The sequence below is a fragment of the Heterocephalus glaber genome, unplaced genomic scaffold (assembly GCF_053883595.1).
Source record: "Heterocephalus glaber isolate CG9 unplaced genomic scaffold, H.glaber_assembly_v1.0 deba00001556, whole genome shotgun sequence".
Lineage (NCBI taxonomy): Eukaryota > Metazoa > Chordata > Mammalia > Rodentia > Bathyergidae > Heterocephalus > Heterocephalus glaber.
In genome coordinates this window covers 311,680-331,406 of record NW_028258347.1, presented here as the reverse complement: position 1 = coordinate 331,406, position 19,727 = coordinate 311,680, and the positions used below count along the sequence as shown (strand labels likewise).

At 53.7% G+C, this 19,727-nt stretch overlaps 2 protein-coding genes across 10 annotated transcripts in view; one reads left to right on the top strand and one right to left on the bottom strand.

The window, feature by feature from the left end:
- Ncald (neurocalcin delta) overlaps positions 1–11,252 on the top strand; it is a 383,940-nt gene extending 372,688 nt beyond the window's left edge. For all 4 annotated transcript variants that reach the window (XM_087190755.1, XM_004850229.4, XM_021262740.2 and 1 more), the window contains 2 exons: positions 7,074–7,179; positions 8,590–11,252. In XM_087190755.1, coding sequence (XP_087046881.1) covers positions 7,074–7,179; positions 8,590–8,687 — 204 coding nt within the window. In that variant the 3' untranslated portion in view covers positions 8,688–11,252. The remainder of the gene's footprint in view (positions 1–7,073; positions 7,180–8,589) is intronic.
- The window catches only part of Grhl2 (grainyhead like transcription factor 2), a 136,404-nt gene continuing 125,955 nt past the window's right edge, over positions 9,279–19,727 (bottom strand). For all 6 annotated transcript variants that reach the window (XM_087190752.1, XM_004850226.3, XM_004850227.3 and 3 more), the window contains 2 exons: positions 17,726–17,790; positions 9,279–16,113 (listed from right to left, as the gene is read on the bottom strand). In XM_087190752.1, the coding sequence (XP_087046878.1) occupies positions 15,999–16,113; positions 17,726–17,790 (180 nt within the window). In that variant the 3' untranslated portion in view covers positions 9,279–15,998. The remainder of the gene's footprint in view (positions 16,114–17,725; positions 17,791–19,727) is intronic.

The following is a 19,727-nucleotide window of genomic DNA, read 5'->3' as shown; positions in this document are numbered from 1 at the left end:
TTTTAAATTATATTGTGAATCTATTCTCTTTCTTTTTGCGGTGCTGGGGATTGAACCCTGGAGCCTCATGTGTTCTACACAAGCCCTCTACCACTGGGCTACATCCCCAGCCCTTTAAAACAATTTTTTTTTTGAGACTGGTTCTCAACAAGCTGCCCAGGCTGGCTCTAAACTCGCACTCATTCTGCCTCAGCCTTTCTTTATTTCGCTTCAGTATATAGAAATAAAATGAGTCTTTGCACATTGACCACATACCCTGCAAGCTCACTAAATTCGTTTATTTCTTCCAATGGAGTGCTTTGTTTTTGTAGATTCCATCAGATTTTTTGTATGGACAATTATATTGTCTGTCAATAAAGGGCATTTAATTCTTTTTCTTCCAGTTTGAGTGCTTTCATTTTATTTAGTAAAAATTTGTTTAGCATTTCTGCATTTCTGTTTATAGAGATGTTGGTCTGCAGTTTTCTTGGTGTCTTTGGCAATGCTGGCTTGTAGAGTGAATGGTAACATCTTATGTGGGTAAAAGGTGGTGCTGGTTTTATAAAATGAGCTGAAGACTACCCCTCCTTCTCAATTTTCTGGCAGTACTTCTTTAAATTGGTATTATTTCTTCCTTAAATATTTAATAGAATACCCTAGGGAAGCCACCTGAGCCTTTCTTATTGGAAAGATTTTTGACTACAAGTTTCATTGAAGTGTAAGTTTTATGGAAGAATATACATGTTTTCTGTGTTTTCTTCAGTGGGCTTGGTAGGTTGTAATTTGCTTGGTAGGTTTTTGTCTATCAGTTTCTTGGATCTGAGGGTTTGGGTTTTCATGAAATTTGGAATGTTTTTACTAATTATACTTTCCAAGATCTTTCAGTACTCACTCTGTCTCCTTCAGGGTCTTTCATTACATATATACTAGGCATTTTGAAGTTATCACACATTCACTGATGTTCTGTTATAAATTTCTTATTCTCTGTTTCATGTTTTGGGTAATTTTTCTTTGTAAGTCTTCTGAGTCACTCACCTTTTTCCTGTAAGGTCTTAATTTGCCATTAATCTCATGATGTATACTTTTGCCTCAGACATTGTAGGTTTTATTGCTAGAAGTTTGATTTAGGTCTTTTTCATGTCATCCATGTCTACTTTTTGCACATACGGAGCACAGTTTTTCTGTCTCTTGAAATGTCTGTCTACTGATCCTAACAGATGTCAGTTCTGGGCCACTTTGATTGATGGATTGATTTTATTTTCCAAGTTGTGTTTTCCTGCTTCTTTTTGTGCCTGGTGATTTTAGGTTGGATGCTAGACAGTGTGAATGTTACCATGTTGCCTGTTAGATGTTTTTGTAGTCTGATAAATATCCTTAAGCTTTGCTCTGAGTTACTTGGAAACAGCTGGCACTTTCTAGGTCCAGCTCTTAAGATTCCTTATGTGATACCAAGTAGTGCTCACCATGTACTAATTATTCCCTGCCCCTGAGGTCAGAGTTTTCTGAGGAGACAGCACCCCACGAACATCCCCTAGTGTGAGGGCCAGGCACTCTCCCCGGTAGTCTCCTCACACCCACCGGACTCCCCTGAACACAGGTGAGTTCTCTGTCTCCTTTGCTCTGTGCTCTGAACACTGCCCACTTGATCTCTCCAGACTCTCAGCTCTGCCCCCCAAGTCAGTGAGTCCCCCAAGGACCCCGTGGGCTCCCCTGCTGGTCCTGCAGGTAGAAATTCTTTCAAGGTGTAAGCTGGGTTACCACGCTGCTTGCCTGCCTTGTTTCCAACTCCTCAAGTATCACTGACCTTTGCTGCTTGATGTGCAAATGTCTTGAAAACTGTTGTTTTACATAGATTGTGTTTTGGACTCTGTTGTTGCTTCTGGTGGAAAGGTCGATTCAGCCCTACTCCTTCACCTCTGCTCTGTTTTAGTGTAGTCATCCAGTTGCCTGTCCCTCTGCCACCTGGACTGTGAGCTCCCTAAAGATGAGACTGTGCTGTCCTTCGCTGATCCTGAAGGATGCAGTGTTGCCCCTCATGCTTACCATAAAGCCAGCAAGGATTCATTGATGGAAGCAAATATGAGACTCCAAAGCATAAGACACCAGTGCATAAGACTCTCCTGTCTTGAGGAAACTCTGACACTATTAGGAAAACAGATGTCCTATAGAGACAGCATGGGTTATCTGATTTGTACAAGGGAGGACAGAGAACAGAGCCAGGGGAAGAGAGAACCCAGTAAGACCATCCCAGCTCAAAGGCCCTTTGCGGGGTATGAGTTTCATCAAGTGCTTCTTAGGTGTATTGCAACAAAAGGATCAAACCCTTTGGGAAGCCCTGGGTTACAGAGGCATCCAGTGGTGTCTTGGGCAGAATTCCCGCCTTTAATATGCCCTGAGCATTGTATTGCTTAAAGAGGGCAAAGCACCTCAGCGGTTTTCATGATGGGCTCTCTCTGGTACCCCAGCATCTTGGAAGACTGATTTCTTGGAAAGAGCTGTGGGGGAAACTTCTCCAACAGCATCCTCAGCAGGGTTGTCGCCATTGCTCTGTATCTTTATTTCCACAGACTTCCTTCCTTGGAGCAGCAGGTCGGGACTCTGCCACGAGATCCCTCTGGCAGAAGAAAGCTCTTCCCACTCTGAGGCCTTCCTGGACTTCTGTGCCTCTTCAATGTCAGAAGGGCACCATGGGTTCTTTTAAACAATAAGCTATTGCATGGGAGGATGAGTCAGCATACAAATCCTTGAATCATTACCTCCAAGGATTGTAGCATTACAAAGGGAAGAAAACACGAAGTGGTTCTGTGGATCCAAACCCTAATTTTAGCAGCAAAAAGCAGGGTTGTTTTTTCCTAGTAAAGCCTTATATGAAACTTACTATGAGAATGTGACTTTTTTGATTGAAAAGGAAAAGGGGTGGGAACTGCATGATGACTTTTAAAGCACCTCAGTAGAACACTGTGAAATTATAAAAATTACCAATTTCATTTAACCTCCTGGCTCTGAATGAGAAAGTATTCATGCCATTCCAGATACACGGATGATGACCGTGTTGTAAAAGTTGTCCCAAAAAGGATTTTCATGGCATTTTCCCCTCTTTTTTTCTGGTATATAAATTCTCCTAAGCAGGGTGCTGTTTTTTATCTTTATAATCTAAAAACAGCTCAGTGCTGCTCCGCTGCTTTTGTTCTTAGTCTGCCGTCAGCCTAGAAGGTCTGGTTCCCCTCTGGAAGACCCTAAATTTTCTGGTGAGAAGAGTCGATCTGGTTTCTGTCAGAGGAAATGTGTACCATTAACTTCTGGACTTGGGGCTGGCCTCGGTGACTCCCATGGCCTTTGTCAGCTCCAGTGTGGGTCCTTCCTTTTCCAGGTTTCTAGGCTGCTCCCTCGGGGATAAAAGAAAGCCATGTACTACAAGGGAGGTGGCAGGGGCCCTGCCCGTTGGGAGCTGTCCCCAGCCTGCTGGGCTCCTGGGTGTCCCAATCCTGTGTTTACCCAGAGACAAGAATAGGATGCTTCATGTTTAATTAAAAACAGGATGTCCCTGCTGGTCCTCTCCCTGACATTGCTAAAAATAAAGCCCGGAAGTAGCCTGGCCTCTTCGTGGTTTAATCCCATTAAATTTTGGGTGAAAAACTGGAGCTAATAAAATACACGACTGGCTTCAGATCGCTGCCTGGGTGGTGTCTCTCTGCTCTGTGTCATGGAGCCCCAGATCTTGAACTTGTGTGGCTGTCAGCGCCCATCGTAGGGCTGCCCCAGTGCGGTCCTGGGAGGCCACTGGCCACTCGCCCACCCGGGACACCACGGGGCCGAAGTGCGCTGCGCCTTGCTCTGTGTGCTGCTCGGGAGCTTAGCTTCCCAGCACGCGGCTCCCCTACGCAGCCCTGAGTGGCAGGATGACGCCTTCAGGCCGGCCGCTTTGGCAGCTGAATCCCCCCTCGGGATGAGAGCTGCAAAGCGGGCCCAGCCCAGCGGGTCCTGCTCCCACGGGAGTGCCCGAGGTGCCAGCCACCGCCCATGACAGTCAGGAAGCCGTTCCTGGAGTGACTCCCCCACCTAAGCAGGGCCTGCTGAGAAACAAGCGCTCTGGGTCTGCAGTCTGGGGCGGCTGGGTCCTTTTCTAAAGGGTGTGGGAGACAGAAAAGAAGTGAGAGCTCATCTGCCCATAGACTGCTGTGTCCCCGCCTCTGCCCCAGAGTGGACAGGAAGCAATTGTGGAATAAATTAGGAATGACTGTTGTCTAATTCTCTGAACACTTCTGCCTGAAAGAAAGGAGCAGAGGTAGATTTGGTGCGGGGCCACCAACCCGAAAGTCAGACGAATACCATTTCCATCCTCGGGCTGCTTATGGGAGAGACAGGCGCCTCCCCTGGGTGTCCCGGTCCCTGCCCTGGCCCGTCTCCTTGGTGCACCCTGCAGAGATCTTGCACTCACTCCTGCTGATTGTGGCCACGCCTGTCACCAGCGCCCGGAAAGCCTGGCCTGCAGCAGCAGCAGCTCAGTACACGCTGACAGATGGGCGAACGGCAAAAGGAAGTGAAGGGCCAACTAAGAACGAGGGCTTTCCAACCTGGGGCCCGCGGGTGAGCCCCTGAAATCGCCTGCACGGCTGAGGGTGCACGGAGGGAGCATTTGGGGTGAGGACGCAACTTCTGATGGATCAAGAATCTTTAGGGGCTTCATGTGACTATGGTTACTTACACGTATTGAGAGAAAAGGAGGAAAAGTAAAAAGAATGGAAACAAAATAAATACAGGAGATAAAGGGGGAACTCTTTTGTCTTGTGTTTTTGAGACAGTCTTACTATGTAGTCCAACCTGGACTTAAACTCACTAAGTAGCCCGGGCTGGCCTGGAACTCACACAACCCTCCTGCCTCAGCCTCCCAGGTGCTGGGATGACAGGTGTGCACCACAACACCCAGTTTAAAGGGGGAACTTTGTAGAACAGAAGAAAGGTGAGAGAAGAAGAAGACCACGGGGAAAGGCGACTGGGGTGGGAGACGGATATTGCTGCCCACTGTGAGAGGATGGAAGAGCACAGCAGGCTTCCTGGAGGAGGCCGACCTCTCACCTGCCCTAACATTCGGGTAGGAGCTGACGGAGGGGAGGGAAGGACTCAGGTGGAGCACTTGGGTAGAGAAGAGTGTGAACAGAGCTGCCGGTCCAGGAAAACAAGGTGTGTGTCAGGGAGATCGGGGCCTTGGCGACCAGTCTTTGTGAGCAGCTGGCCTGGGGAAGCCCCCATGGGGCAGGCATGGGCACAGCAGGTCCCTGGAGCAGCCGGTGATAGGGTTTCCACAGGCTGGACCGCGCAGGGGAAGGAGCCACCAGGCCCAGAGAAGGCCGAGGACAGGTGGTGCTGCATGGAGTCCTCGAGACTTCCAGCAGAGCAAGCCCAGCGCCAGGCCACAGCTGTGCCGTCCAAGGCTGCGCTCTGCCGCCTGGCCCGTGTGGTGTCTGAGGTCCCGAGACCCCTGGGCTCGGAACTCACCACACACAGATGCTGTCTGAAGGGTGTGTGGTGCCCCGGATTCCGGTTTGCCTGGGCCAGGGGTTACTGCTAAGCCCCTCGCTTAGCAAAGAAACCCCAGGCGAGGGTGCTAGACTTCAAGGCGTTAGCTGGGCCTCTCTGACCCACCTCAGCTCTCTGTGCGGCCCCGGCTCCTCTGAGCACTGAGGTGTCCCCTCATGGCCCATGGCACTGCGGCCCTGGCACCGACGATGGCTCAGACTGGACCGGAGGGCTGGGGAGCAGCACAGATGTGCCTCCCAGGGACACGGCTGCGCCTGCATTTCTCCATGAGGCCATCGCCCATGCAGGGCCGTGCCCTGAGGCCTGACCTTCCTGCTGGGTCCTTCACAGGGAGGCTCTTGTGCCATTCACGGGGCCTGGGTTCGCCTAAGACAGACTCAGGGGCTGGTCTGAAGGGTCTCCAAGGCTGAGTGAGCCCGGGGTCAGCACACTGGCTGACTCTCACTTTCATTCCTGTCTTCTTGGCTGAGACTGGATTATTCCCTGTCCAGGACACTGCAGAGACTTCCGGCAGGGTGAAGGTTTTAACTGCCAGAGTCCCTGTGGCCTCCCTCCATCTCTCCCATGTGCAGGCTGCCTCCTTCCGCCACCTTCCTCCTCCAAGCTCTCCATGGCCTTGCTGGACTCAGAACTCTACAAGGTTCTGGAACTTTCTCCCCACTTCCTGGCAAAATATACTTTTTCTGAAGCTTTTCCCCAGGACTAAGGTGCCCAAAGCCAATGTGATTAGCAAAGTCATGATCTGGGGTTACACACAGTGACAACATTACTCTTCCCAAACACCAACTTCCTTCTGAGATTTTTATTTTCGTCAGTCTGGGTTTGTAGGACGTAATGATTCCATTCGTTGTGGTGTTGGCCCAGGGACAAAACACATCTTTACCCTTTCTACTTCCCCTTCCCTCCTCTTCCTTTCTCTTCCCTGCCTCTTGGTCCCTCCCATTTGGGAAAGACCCATCTCCCCGGCCTCTGAGGTCTCCCTGGGCCCCGGAGGCCGCAGGTGGCAGCCAGTTTTGGCGCTGTTCACAGAACCGCTTCAGAGCGGCCTCTCTCGCTCACGGAATTCCACAGATGTGAACAGCCTCGTTTGGGCTGAGATTGTGAAATCATCTTAATCCCAAACTCCCAGGGCGGATCCTCTCCCCCTTGGGGTATCTGGGAGCTTGCAGGGAAGGACTGGGACCCACAGCCTCGGTGTTGGGGACAGCATGGGGATGCACCAGCCATCCACCTGGGGCCTGTCAGGTGCCTGTGCTCCTCTGAGGCCGTATGGACACCACTGCAGGCCCCGAGGTCTCTGGGGCCAATGGGTGACCTCTACATCCTGGCTCTGGTGGCAGCAGCATCATGCAGGAGCTGTCCCCTCCCTGCTCTGGGACCCTGTGTCTCAGCAGTGTCCACAGACACAGCAGATGTGGCTCTTCCTGCCAGCTGTCACTGCACTGAATCACAGGGACGCGTCCAGCCCCCTGCGGCTGGGTGTACTTGGAGGCTGACGGCAGGGCTGTATGTGCCACCTGCATGTCCATCTTATGGCCCTGTCCCTCTGTCCCCAGGCCATCTACAAGATGGTTTCCTCCGTAATGAAAATGCCTGAGGACGAGTCCACCCCGGAGAAGAGGACGGAAAAGATCTTCCGCCAGATGGACACCAACAGAGACGGTAGGAGTGGGGCTGCTGGTGGGGTCCCGCTGGGGCTCGCTCCTCAAAGACAAAATCAGGGTGTCCCCTACGGGCCCCAAGACAATGACACAAGAGGGTTCTCTCAGGCACCGGGGATGGGGTGGTGGGTTGGGAGGGCAGCAGGTCTCCACCCACAGCTGAGACCCACACACAGGCCAGTGAGGGAAGGGCTGGATTCCAACTCGAGGGCAAACGATACGGAGGCCCCAGTAATCGAGGGTGGCTAACGGTGACAGTTTTATTGTGAGTAGGCCCCGCAGTGACATCTGGGACACACTCGCACCAAGGAATTGAGTGCCGGTTGTCTGACACTCAGGGCTAACTAGGCACCCTGACTTCATCAGCCGAATGTGGCAGTGCTGTTTAAATCCAATGCCTGATTTTAACGCAGAAGCTCCGGCCGGTGGTCCTGGAGCCCTGCAGCTCTTGCTGTTATTACCGGCCTCGCATCTCTGCTGTCTGCAGCTGAGCCGGCCTCTGTCTGTGCCTCCCCTGGCTCCAGCTGCTGGAATCCAGGTTCGCATCCATCTGTCTGCTCCATGGGGTGCAGGCCTCCTCTTACCTCCTCTTTCCCTCATGTGCCTGGATTCACAGCACACAGTTCAATCGTTTTGCAAAGATTAAACAAACACAGGAGGTTCCATCAGCTACCGGACTTGTGGTGTAAGCTGCAGTGTGGCTGGGGTGCAGGGAGCACAGCGGCACGGTGCCTGGCTCCCGGCACAGATGGGCGGGACAGTGCCCCCCTCCGCGGGCACTGGCAGTGCCAGGCCTTCCTGTTGGGGTCGGCATCCCAGGAAGGGAGCTCGCTGCCTGCGTCCTGAGCTTCCCCAGGAGAGACTGGTGTTTAAACAAAGAAACAAAGACGGCAGCGGAACAGAGGAGGGGGAAAGGCTGGAAGTGTGGGGCGGTCAGGGGAAGCGCAGCCAGCGCACCAGGAAGCTCGGTGAGTCCTTTAGCTTGGTGCTCGGTCTCCCGACCCCATGGCGGAGGGAGAGCAGGGCTGAGGCACTGGACGCTGCCTGCATCTCACCCATGGCCTCTGACTTGAAAAGTCTGGGCCTACAGGGAGTCAGCCGGGAGCCGGCCCTGAGCCAAGTCCACAGCTGGGTGTCCAGTGGAACAGCGTCCCTGGCTCCCATGGTCCCCAGGCCTGCCTGAGTGCAAGTGACCGCTGCTGTTTCCTGTCTCGCCTCACGAGTCACCAGCATTTAAAGGACAGCTCTGGCAGGGGCACAGCTACCAACAAATGGCCCCGTAGATCTCCCCTGTAGCCGGTCACCTGGGCTCTACAGAGGCGGCAGGCAGCGGAGCAGCTGAGGCCACCAACAGGAAGTGGGAGGGCAGCTGCAGCCACCTGCGCTCACTGTCCTGTGCTCTTCCTCCTAGGAAAACTCTCCCTGGAGGAGTTCATCCGCGGGGCCAAAAGCGACCCGTCCATCGTGCGCCTGCTGCAGTGTGACCCCAGCAGCGCTGGCCAGTTCTGAGCTTGCACCCCACGAGTCCCGAGCTGCTTGTGTCCTTTTCCACTCTTCTGTGTAATGAGTTGTTTTTTTGCCAAACAATATTGATGGTGGCGCTGTCCCCTGTGCAGTTGGATGCACCTTCTCCCGTGATGCCCTCGCCTTCAGCTTCGTCGTGGTGGTGGACGCTTCATGGGAACACAGAGCCCCGTGTGCTTGTGGAGAGCATGAACAGATGTCCTAGTGTCATTGTTTCGTGACTTTCTAGCTATGATTATTATTTGTTCTTTGGATCCTAATGTCTCTGTTCTAAAACCTAAGACTTGGAGGGCAGGGGAGGGGATCCCATCCAGCCCGGTGATTCTACTGCAAGCTTTGGGGGCTTTGTTCAAAAGCCCAAACCCAGCTGGGTTTGCTGTCGCACTCACCCTGGGGACCACAGATGGAGCCAGAGGCTGGATTCCCTGAGGACAGGTCACCCTTTGGGCCGGGGCTATTCCAGGGCACTAGGGCATCCCCGTGAACCGCACTTCACGGCCCCAGTAGGCTGTAGTTTCTAAGCTGTGAACATTTCAAGGTCAACTAGAGGAGGGGTGGACTAAGAGGGCTCAGCTGTTCTTTTTCACACGTTTACACTCCTTGAGTAATATGACTTTCTTCAGAAATCAAACACAAAGGGTAACATATTCCAAACCCAGACCCATCTTGTTGCCTATTGTGATTTTTTAAAAAAGAAAGAAAAAGAAAGACTGCTGTATATAAAATCCTGGGTATTACAGACCAAACTGAGTGTTGTAAATGCCTTGTAATGCCTTGTACATGCATGTTTAGCAAGCACGAATACAATCTAATTACAGAAGATGGTTTTTAGTAGCTTATTGTGAAGTAAGCCAGCCACAGTGAATGTCTATGTCTTGTTTTAAACTCATATCTGTCTTTGCACAGCGTACCAATCAGCAAGTATATTTTATATATTCCATAAAAGTTCCCAGTGGCCGTGACAAGGGCCCAGCTTTGATTCCGTGTGGTTTTCCAGAGTCACAGTGGCTGGGGAACAGAAGCGGGACAGGTTAAGGAGTCGGGTCAGCTGCAGCATCCGGAGGGTGACATTTACGAGGCAGCTGAGGCTGTGATTCTGGTTCACTGGTGGCGAGAGTGGAGGGAGGTGAGGCGCATTTCTGACCAGATGGGCACTGGCAGACTTGAAAGAAACAGCCTAGTTCTGGGGACTGCCCTACAGTCCCAGCACATTTCTGGTCCCCGGCGGCCTTCACAGGGCCTGAGGTGGGGCAGTCATTGAATTCACTGTGAGAAGGCGGCACAAGTGTGTCTGGTGCCTGCAGTGCGCTGTGGGGAACCCAGCGGTATCTCCGTCGCCGGGTTCTCTGATGCAGATTTCCGTTTCCAGCAGTGACAGGGCAAGTATGACTTGCTGTTCGGGCTAGTCACCTCATGCACACTACAAACTCCTGGTCCCAGCCAGGACATAGTCTCACAGGCCACTGGCCCAGGGAGGTTTGACACCCAAGGTGAGGACCTGCCTTGCAGAAGGCTGGAGGTCTCCAGGGGCCCCGTCTGCTGCCGAACCACTTCCTGTAGGATGGGAGCTACAGAGAGAGGCGTATAACACGAGGAAAGCAATACTGTGCCCATCCCAGCCGCCTGTTTCCGGGTGTGGCTTGAGTCCCTTCTAGCTGTGGTCAGAAACCCAAATGTGTATGGTGGGCCAAAGTGGGCCAGCTGGGTTGTGTGAGTGTCTGAGGCCTGGACTCAGTCGTCCTGATGTTCCTCTGAGTGTTAGCTCCTTGTGTTGCACGCCAGGACTTGCCGACTCCTCCACGGAGCGAGCAGTGAGGTCTGTTTTGGAGAAGTGGGGTACTGACCAGACCAGAGTGGGGAGGGCCTGGCATGCTGTCAGTAGTGCCTGGGGGTTGTGTTTCACTTTTGCCTGCTCTGGGTCGAGTGTGTCCGAGCTCTTTCTGGCTTCCTGTGATGAGTGGAGTCAGTGCTGGGGACGCTCGCCGGGGCCTGCCCTTGGTCCTGGCACCTTGTTGAGCAGCAGACAGGGTCCCCAGCAGCAAGGTCTCTAGCGGGAATGAGGCCGCCGCTCCCAGAAGGCACGGAGCTTGTACAGAGCCGGGGAGCCCACACCCAGCTGTGTTTCCTCCAGGCCTGTTTTCCTCCTCCCCAGGAGGCCTTGGCACATCTGACCCAATGCATTCGAGTTTGGACCTGGAACTGGCCAGCTGGCAGAGGCCCGGATGGCTGCAGGTCCCTGTCACTCTGTGGGGCAGGCCTCGTCTCTGCTGTGTCCAGTGACCTCTGGAAGCGGAGTCTCTCCTGTCCCCCGTGAAGCCCACTTGTGTGTCCAGGGGACTGGAAGTGGCTCATGAGCTGGGCGACGCTGCAGGATGCTCGACTGCTCACCCTGCTGGGCCCGAGAGGGTGCTGCCCATCCTGGCGACTCAGCCTGGGCACGAGTGTGTCCTATGGTGATCTGAGCATATCTATGAATCCTGTCTCATCGAGTGGCCCTGTATCAGCTGACTTTGTGTAGCTCTTGCCTGGCATTAAAGCATGCGGACTGTTTACTGTGTGTGTCTGGAATGTGAGTTTTCCTGACCACGCTGCTGCCCCAGCTGGGCTGTGCTGGAGGGGGTTCTGGGTTTGGGTTCCTGCCCCGCCTGGGGACCCCAGAAACTGGGGTTGTGACTGGGGCTCTGGGGGAGGGTGCTGAGCTCGGAGCCCTGTCCCCAAAGTGTGCTTGGTGTGCGCATGGCTTCCCCTTTCTTCCCACTCCTTTCCTTGCCCAAACTGGGGTGCAAGAGCAGCACAACAGGAGGTGGCTCTGAGGCACCCTCCCTCGGTGCCCCCTATGCCCAAGCACCAGCAAAGCTCAGTCCACTGCAGAGACCACGCCCGGACCATTCAGATCAAACTGCTCCGCCACTGTCGCTGGCCCTTTCTCCACCCCGGAGGCCAGTGCTGTGGGAGCAGGGGCCACTGAGATGCTCACTTAGGGTGCACTAGAGCGAGGCCAGTGGGGCCCAGGAGGGCGCTGAGTCTTCCTACTGCACAGCTGTCCTGATGGACCTGGTGCCCACAAGTTCTGTGCATGCTGGTGCTGGCGGGAAGGCGGCTGGGAGCTCCAGCCTGGAGCAGGGCCTGCACACCTAGGACTGCCAGATTGCTGGCACATTTCCAAATCCAGGGCTCCTGTTTACCAGGCACTGAGCCAACGTCGTGGGCCAGCTAAGTCCCTCCCTGCCCAGGTGACCTGCAGTGGAGGAGCCTGGTTCTCTTGACCAAGGCAGCAAGGAGAGCAGGGCACTGCCCTTGGAGGAAGTGCTCCACTCCCCGGTCTCTCTTGCCTGTTAAGGTGTGCTTGGAATTTTCCCGGAATTTTCTGGTTCTTGAGGTGGTTGCAGAAGTGAGAGAAAAAACTCACTGAGTCCCATGTTTTCCAAGTCTGTGGACTCCGTCCAACGCAGCTGGAATAGAAAGATGGCTGCCCAGGGGAGCTGACCCGGCCAAGGGCTCGCCAGTGACTGACTGCTCGGGTGGGCTTCTCACCTTGGAAAGCGGACCGCGTGCCCAGGCACAGCATGGCCTGGGAGGCTGCTCATTGGGTGCTGGGCCCAGTGCACGGGCCGGGGCACGCATTAGGACAATCCTTGCACACAACAACACTGAGCTAGGCTGGGACAGCTGGGCGTGGCCCGGGGGCACAGGGAGGCGTCCTTTGTGGCGTCTTCTCCCAGCTCAGGTCCAGGAAATGGTGACGAACAGGAGAAACGCTGGGGCCACACACTCATCCCAGCCACCCACACCATCCTCATGTGCGGCTGGCCAGGCGATGGCTCTGGAAGTCGTGGAGTCACTGCGCTGCGCTGGTGCGGGGTGCCGGCAGCCACCCTGGTGATAGTTTTGGAGCTGTGAGCAGCTGGGCGGAGGGAGGAGTTAGTCGCAAGCTTGGCCTGGGGGCAGCGCGTGCCTCAGCTCAACAAGACGTTCTGTCCGGGCCTGAAAATCACTACAAAGCAGCTCTGCCACCACAGAGCAGAAAGCTAGGTCCTCCCGCGGCGGGGCATGGGGCACACACGGCCCAGGGAAGCCCCCGGATGTCCGTGGTGGGTGCCCTCCCACTTCGGGTGCTTTGGCTGTCAGAGTCCCCCCTTCCCTCCCATTCCCGCCCGAGTCTCCGTATGAACTCAGGCACCTCATGTAGAGGCACCGAAACTGGGGCTGAAGGAGCTCTGAGGACAAAGCAGCAAGGTGACCGGTCAGGAAACCCGCGAATGTCCCTCTCCGGGGAGCTGGCGGTGGGCAGCACACGGGGTGAGCATAGTTCACCTGACAGAAGGACTGTGGTTGTCACAGGCTGAGGGACAGATGGAGGCCACCACCGAGGAGAGATGACCTCACAGCAGCGGCAGAGAAGAGCTGCTCCCAAGGCAGGGACGCAGCTCCCGACAGAGCCTGGTGGCCCATCCCTGCTCCCTGGCCTCTCCGGGCCTCCACAGCACCCTCTTCCCTGGTCCTGGTTCCGAAGAGGGGAGTTAAGACGCCGCTGGCCAGCGGTCAGGCAAATCCTGGAGGCCAATTTCGGCCAAGATTTGAAAGCTGTGGTCGTGGACAGAAAGAAGGGGAGTTGCTACCTGCCTGGGGGGACACAATGGTCACCAAGGAAACCGAAGACAGACAGGGATGGTGCTCTGGGTGTCATGGTGCAATTCAAGTCGGGTCGCTTGGTTTTCACCCCTAGACAGAGGGACAGCCAGCCTGGATGAGAGGCCGGGAGAGGTGGGGTCAGCCCCTGCCCCACAGCCTGCAGGGCCGCACTGGCGCCTGGCAGTGTCGTCCACCCGCCCCTCATTTAGCTCTGGGGAGGGGAGGCGGCTCAGTGTGGCCAGGGCAGGAAGGTGCCCAGATGGCCCAGTGCCCCCAGGTGGCCAGAGACGCCCCCTGCAGGCAGAGCCCCAACACCCGGGTCGGAAGCACCAGACACTGCCGTTTGAGTCTTATGAATATTTATTTTCTTTTTAAAAATGTACAAAAAATAAAATAACTGTATTTATAGTTTATAGATTTCCCCTCTCCCATTTACAAAACTATCAAGTTACATTTGCTTTTTTTTTTTTTAATGTGAGAGCGAACTGTACGTACATCAGTCTCTCATGCTTGTCTTTAAGAAAGGACCATTCTGAGAATTTGGCACAAACCCTCTATGTCTGTTGCTTTTTCATAATTTTAAATAAGGAGGAAAATAAACGGTTGACTCATCTGACACTTCCCGAGTTTCTGCCCTGGGATGTGCCTTAGTCTTTCAGGAACCAATTCCAAGATGATGCCTGACTGCCTTTCTTGTTGGTTCCAATTTCCAAACACCAGTAAAGCCTACACGATTTCAGGATGTAGAAGAAAAACGCTTGCGTCATGTTTCCCCCACCTTTTATGGATTGCCCAAAAAAAGCTTATTTATTTATTTGGGAGTGATTAAAGGGCAAAACCAGGAGGAGGTAAGCTTTCCTCTTTCTGGAGTGTTTCTCTTGGGAGTTTTGATCACAGCTCTGCTAACTTACACAGGAAAGGAGTCACCAAAGCTAACTGCGGGCACTCCGGGCACGCGGAGCGGGCGGACAGGAGGGGCGACACTCTCCACCCCCTCGGGTGCCACCGGCCTCATCACCTCCGTTCTGGCAGTGGTCCCCACAGTGACGGCTTAGAGACTCGGGACAAAGGCGGAAGCGCCTCCCATTCGTCTTTTGCCTCAGACGGGGCCAGCGTAGTTTTCCAAAGGGACCGGGTCTTTCCAGGTCTGTGGCTTATGTCCAGCTGCCACAAATGTGGTCCTTTCCCTACTCCGGAGCCCCCAGCTCCAGGGGAGGGGCCTGCCGATCGCGTCCAGACTGATTCCTAACCCTGGGGCATTGAGTGCATGCGCTCATTTCCGTCCACCGCTGGATGTGTCCATCTTACGCCTGAGCCCCGTTAGGCCCCAGCTGCCCGTCCAGGTGTGGTTGCCGGAGTGGGGAGGAGGGGACGGGCGGGGGCACCGCTGAGTCCAGGGCGCAGACCTGTGGCACCACGGGGAGGGTGACAGGTCCAGAGGACACGGTGGAGGTGCTCCTCAGCCCGCTCAGGCTCAAGCGGCGCCTGCTCTCCATCCCACTCAGCTCCTTCCCAGCCTCGAGGCTGGCGGGGGGCTGCCTCAGGCTCCGGGCCTGGGCATGCGGTGGGGAGGGAAGAGTCTGGGCAGTGGGGCTTCCAGGAGAACAAAGTGCTCTGCCCACGGCTCAGGACCGCTCCGCTGGGCCTGTCCTCAGTCGGCCTGCAGGGGACGACGTAGATCCAGTGCGTTGGGTCACAGGGTGCACAGGAACCACTACACAGCTGACAGCTTTAGGGTTCTTCCCTCTCTCAGGCAGTCTGCCGCCCAGCCCTCCAGCACCCGCCCAGGCAGCTGCCCTTCTCGGTCCCTGGCACAGAAGGAAGCCAGGCTTGGTGCAAGGCTCCACCTGGGGCTGGGCTTTCAAGAGGCCTCCAGGGATGGAGGGTGCACTGCAAATTGCCAGGCGTGACAGTGTCCACGGTGCCCAGGACAGCACAGTGTCCCAGACCGAAGCTGGGGAGGAGCTGGGATTCGAGAGCCCAAGGCAGGCAGCAGAGCCGCCCAGATGCCCCTGAGGCAGAGTCCGTCTGGGCTCCATCACAGCTGGGCCCAGTGTGAGTTCTGAGCAGGTGTGGGCGGAGCCCCGAGTGCCCAGGGACGTGCCCGCCAGGCAGTGACAGTGGGCGCAGCCGGCACAGGTGGAATATATTCCGGTGACACTATACACACTATGTACATGACATCAGCCACGCCTCGAGCTCCTCCCCACCTCCCGGGAGCAGCATCTCCCTGGACAAGGCCTCGAAGCTTTGGAAGGGGGTGTCCATGTGACCCTCTGGGACCCTGCCCAAAGCACAGCCACTCTGTCAGGAGCAGGGAACCGCGCAGAGGCGAGAAAGGGGGTGAGGCTCTGGGCTCTGGGGGGCGCGGCCGGCTGTCTCCCTCCGAGGGGCTCTGGGCCATCTCCTTGGAGCTAGCGGTGCCCTGCAGGGTCCCGGTGGGGCTGGACCAAGCTCTGGAGAAGGCGGCAATAAATAAGGAGCCAAGGCCCCAGTGGGCGGGTGGGTCCTGGCTGCGCCCTGCATCCCCCAGAGGCGGGCGTGTAACAGCAGTCGTGAGATGATGGGTGGACCGGGCTCCGGCTCCAGCTCCGGTTCCGCTTCTGTGCCCATCTCCTCCAGGAGGAGCACAGGGGGCTCCTTCTCCGGGGCTGAGCCCAGGCCTCAGATCTCCATGAGCGTGACCTTGAAGCCTTCCACCATGCTCTCCATGTTGAGGATGAAGGTGTCCTCGTTGGAGTAGTGCTCGATGATGTTGTCATCCATGTTCACCAGGATGCTGCCAGGGGAACAAAGATGCGCTGAGCACAGGGGCAGGCCCCAGGCCGGAGGCTGAGGCGGGAGGAGGCCAGGGGAGGAAAGCAAAGCCTCCCTCATCACTTCCAGGATCACTCAACCCAACCCTCTTGCTTTGCAGATTGGTAAACTGAGGCTCAGCACAGTTAGTGGAGACTGACATCACAGCCTACACAGTTAGCACCCCTAAGCATTTTCGTTAGGCTACGAGGCCACTGACCTTAACGGGGAGAGGGACATACACGAGGATTCTGTCACCTCAGGCTGAATGCACACTGAATGTGGGCTCGGACACCTTGCAGGGGACCCAGCAACCTCCAGGGGTTCATCACTACCACTATGCACATGAGACAGCTCAGCTTGGGGAGGCTCAACCAGCTAGCACAGGTTTGGAACTAGCTACTTCCCCACACCGGACCTGTTCCTTGGCCAACTACCCCGAGGGATTTAGTTTTAAGAAAACCAACAATTTCCAGAGTTTGTCCATATTTAGAAGTCCTTGGGTTGATCCCATTCTTGGAAGTTGGACAGATCTTAGTTTGAGAATGAATCACTGATTCTATCCAGTTATTTTGCTTTTTAGAGCCTCAGTTTATTCTTTGGCCAACATTGGGACAGTGCAGCTTCTGGGGCTGTTGCTGGGTTAGAAGCACCAGGCATGGGGCTGACACGGCTCCTGACAGCACTGTGTCATCATCAGCAGCAAGCACATCTGCATCGGAGGAGCGCTAGGCAGGGGACTCTGGGTCGGCCTGGGGAAGAACTGCAACTCACACTAAGCTCTCCTATTTGCTCAGAAAGCCCGAGAATCCCAGATCATCAAAGTCCTTTAGGAAGGAGAAACAGAAGAGTTTAGAGACCCCGTCCTCTGCCTCATAGGAAAGCAGCTCCAGGAGCTGAGGCCCTGGAGATATTCTTGAGGGCTGAACCTGTGGCCAGGCCAGGATGCTCAGACAGTGGCACACAGAAGCCAAGTTTTGAGCTCTGAGGCCACAGCCCAAGACCCCAGTCTGTGTCCCGTGAACTGAATGTGTGTCCAGATGCTTAAGCAGCTCTGGCTTGGCTTCTTCATCAGAAAGAAGAGGTAGTAATAGACACTGCCTTGTAGAACAGCGAGGAGGAAGTGAGGAACATGTGTAAAACACTTAGAGGGGACGCAGAGCCTACTGAGTCCCAGTGGGGAAGAGCTGCTGTTCTTCACAAATGATTAACTTGGACAAATCCTGAAGGCCTCGGCCACGCCTGTCCCCATGATGTTACCCTGCAACCAATCCCAAGGGCCACAAACGCCACTCTTAGCAGAGGGGGCTCTGCCTTCTCCCCACTGTGTTCAGCTCACTCCAGACCCCTCTGGGCCACTGCAAATCTTGTCATTGGAGCAGGGATCTCAGCTTGCATGAGGACAACATGCTCTGGTCCTCCCTTGTGAAAGACTCTTGAGCACCGTGCACAAGCTGCCCTGCAGTCCTCCAGAAGGGCCACATGCTTGTTATGAGAGAGCGACAGAAGTGGCACAAGATGGGCACTATTTAAGAAAAAGCACCGAGAAGGCGTGTCTGATTTGGAAGTGAGTTGAAGTTCAATTTCTTTCTTACCCCTTTTTGCTTTTCTTGTAAAGCTTTGTGATCTTCTCCACCGGCAGCCCGTACTTCTCAGATATCTGCAACCGCAAGTACAGAGGGCCATGAGCACACGGTGGGGCAGCGGGAAAATCCCCGCCCCCACTCTGCCAAGTTCCCACACACTTCGATCTTTCCGCAGGACTCCCCCCGAACCGGTGTGTGATTCCCTGGACAGACCTCAGATCATTCCACAACACTCAGCCCCCTGGGGATGAGACCTATGGTGAAAACGGGATTTCACATTGTCCAGAAAGAGATGAACTCGAATCGCGATGCTGCGTTAAACAGGTAGCCATACAGAAAAAACTTTAACGAGCTAATATAGACTTCTCCTCCACTCCTCACATCAAAGTAAATTTCAAGTAGATCAAAGATTTATATGTGAAGACAAAACCATAAAAGTACAAGAAGAAACCATAAGTCTTTGCATTGCTGTCATCTTAAAGTAAGGAAGATCTTTCTAAGCAAGACATAAAACCTGGGGCAAAAGGTTAATCAAACAACATAGAATTAAAAATACCAGTGCAGCCAAGACCACCATAAAAAGCTGAAAACAAATAACACACTGGGAAATGTTTTTACAGCACAAATGCCAGATATAAAACTAACTTCCTTAAGTTAGAAAGAACTTCAGCACATCAAGAAAAAAATCTAACAACTCAATGGGAAAAAGAAGAAAACGAAAAAAGGCAATTCACAGAAGAAAAAAATCTAGTCAGACAATAAGCATAAGATGCAACACATCATTTGTAATTGAAGATTTTCAAATTAAAGCAACAATAGGATACTATTTTTAATTTTATCAGATTAAGAGAAATAAAAAATTAAAACCCCCATCCCCAGCCTTGGAGCAAGGAGTGGAGCCATGCAACCGCCCCCCCCCCCCACCTCTGGCCTCCTGGCTGCGCAGGTACCTGGATCCACACCACAGAGGCACAGGGGAGCATAAAGGCCATTGTCCTGAGCTCCAGAAGACAGAGAAGTGAACAACACATAGAGGGCCTCTCTCAGGGTCCTTGATGAAAACTGAAGCCCACTGGAAAAGCAAAGAGAATCTCTGCAATAAAGGCACACCAGACCACCCTGCTTGGTAAGTTGGAGGGATCACCACCTCCCATTGGAACCTGCACTATCTTCAGGGGAAGGGCAGCTGGAACCTGCAGTAGAACCTTTCAGAGTTCAACCCCGCAGGAGGTCAGGGAGCTCAACTTGGGACTTGCAGCCAGAAATCTGCCTGAATCTCACAGGTCTGCAACTGGCTTGCTGAGTTTCACTGACTTATAACTGTACACTGCTGCCCACGTTGTCTACTGTGACAGCAGAGACATACCCTGAAGGAGGCCCTTCATTTTCATTTTTATTTTCAAAATTATTTTTTTCTTTTATTTTTAATTTTTTCATTTTTTCCCACTCTTTTCAAATTTTTTTCTTTCTTCTTCTTTTCCTTTTTTTTTGGTACCAGGGATCGAACTCTGGACCTTGTGCTTGCGAGGCAGGTGCTGGAACCACTGAGCTAAATCCCTGGCCCTCCCCCCCACACACATTGTTCTTCATCTCCCTTTGTGTTTCTGTTCCTGCCCTAATTCGGATTTCTTCTTTCTTTTTCTTTTCTTCTCTTTTTCCTTCTCTTGAGTGTCATTAGTTTCAAAGGTAAGTGAATACAGTTTCTAGTTTCCCTACTGCTGTTAGGTTGTTCTGTTCTTGTCTTTGTTCTTTCATTCTATCTTTTCTTCTTCTTGTCAACAGTTTCCTAGAGTTTGTGTGATCTTCCTCTGTCCTCTAGCCTCACAGCTAACCTTTCCCTATCCTTCTACCTATCCATCCCTCCCTCCCCAACTGCTTCTAACTCCCCATCCTGAAGGGTAAAGTTGCTATATTGAAGAGTTTATTCACTATAAACATGTTTTCGGCTGGTCCTTGATTTTGATTTAATTCACACTCTTAAAGGTGATGGATTAAAAACTACCACAAATTG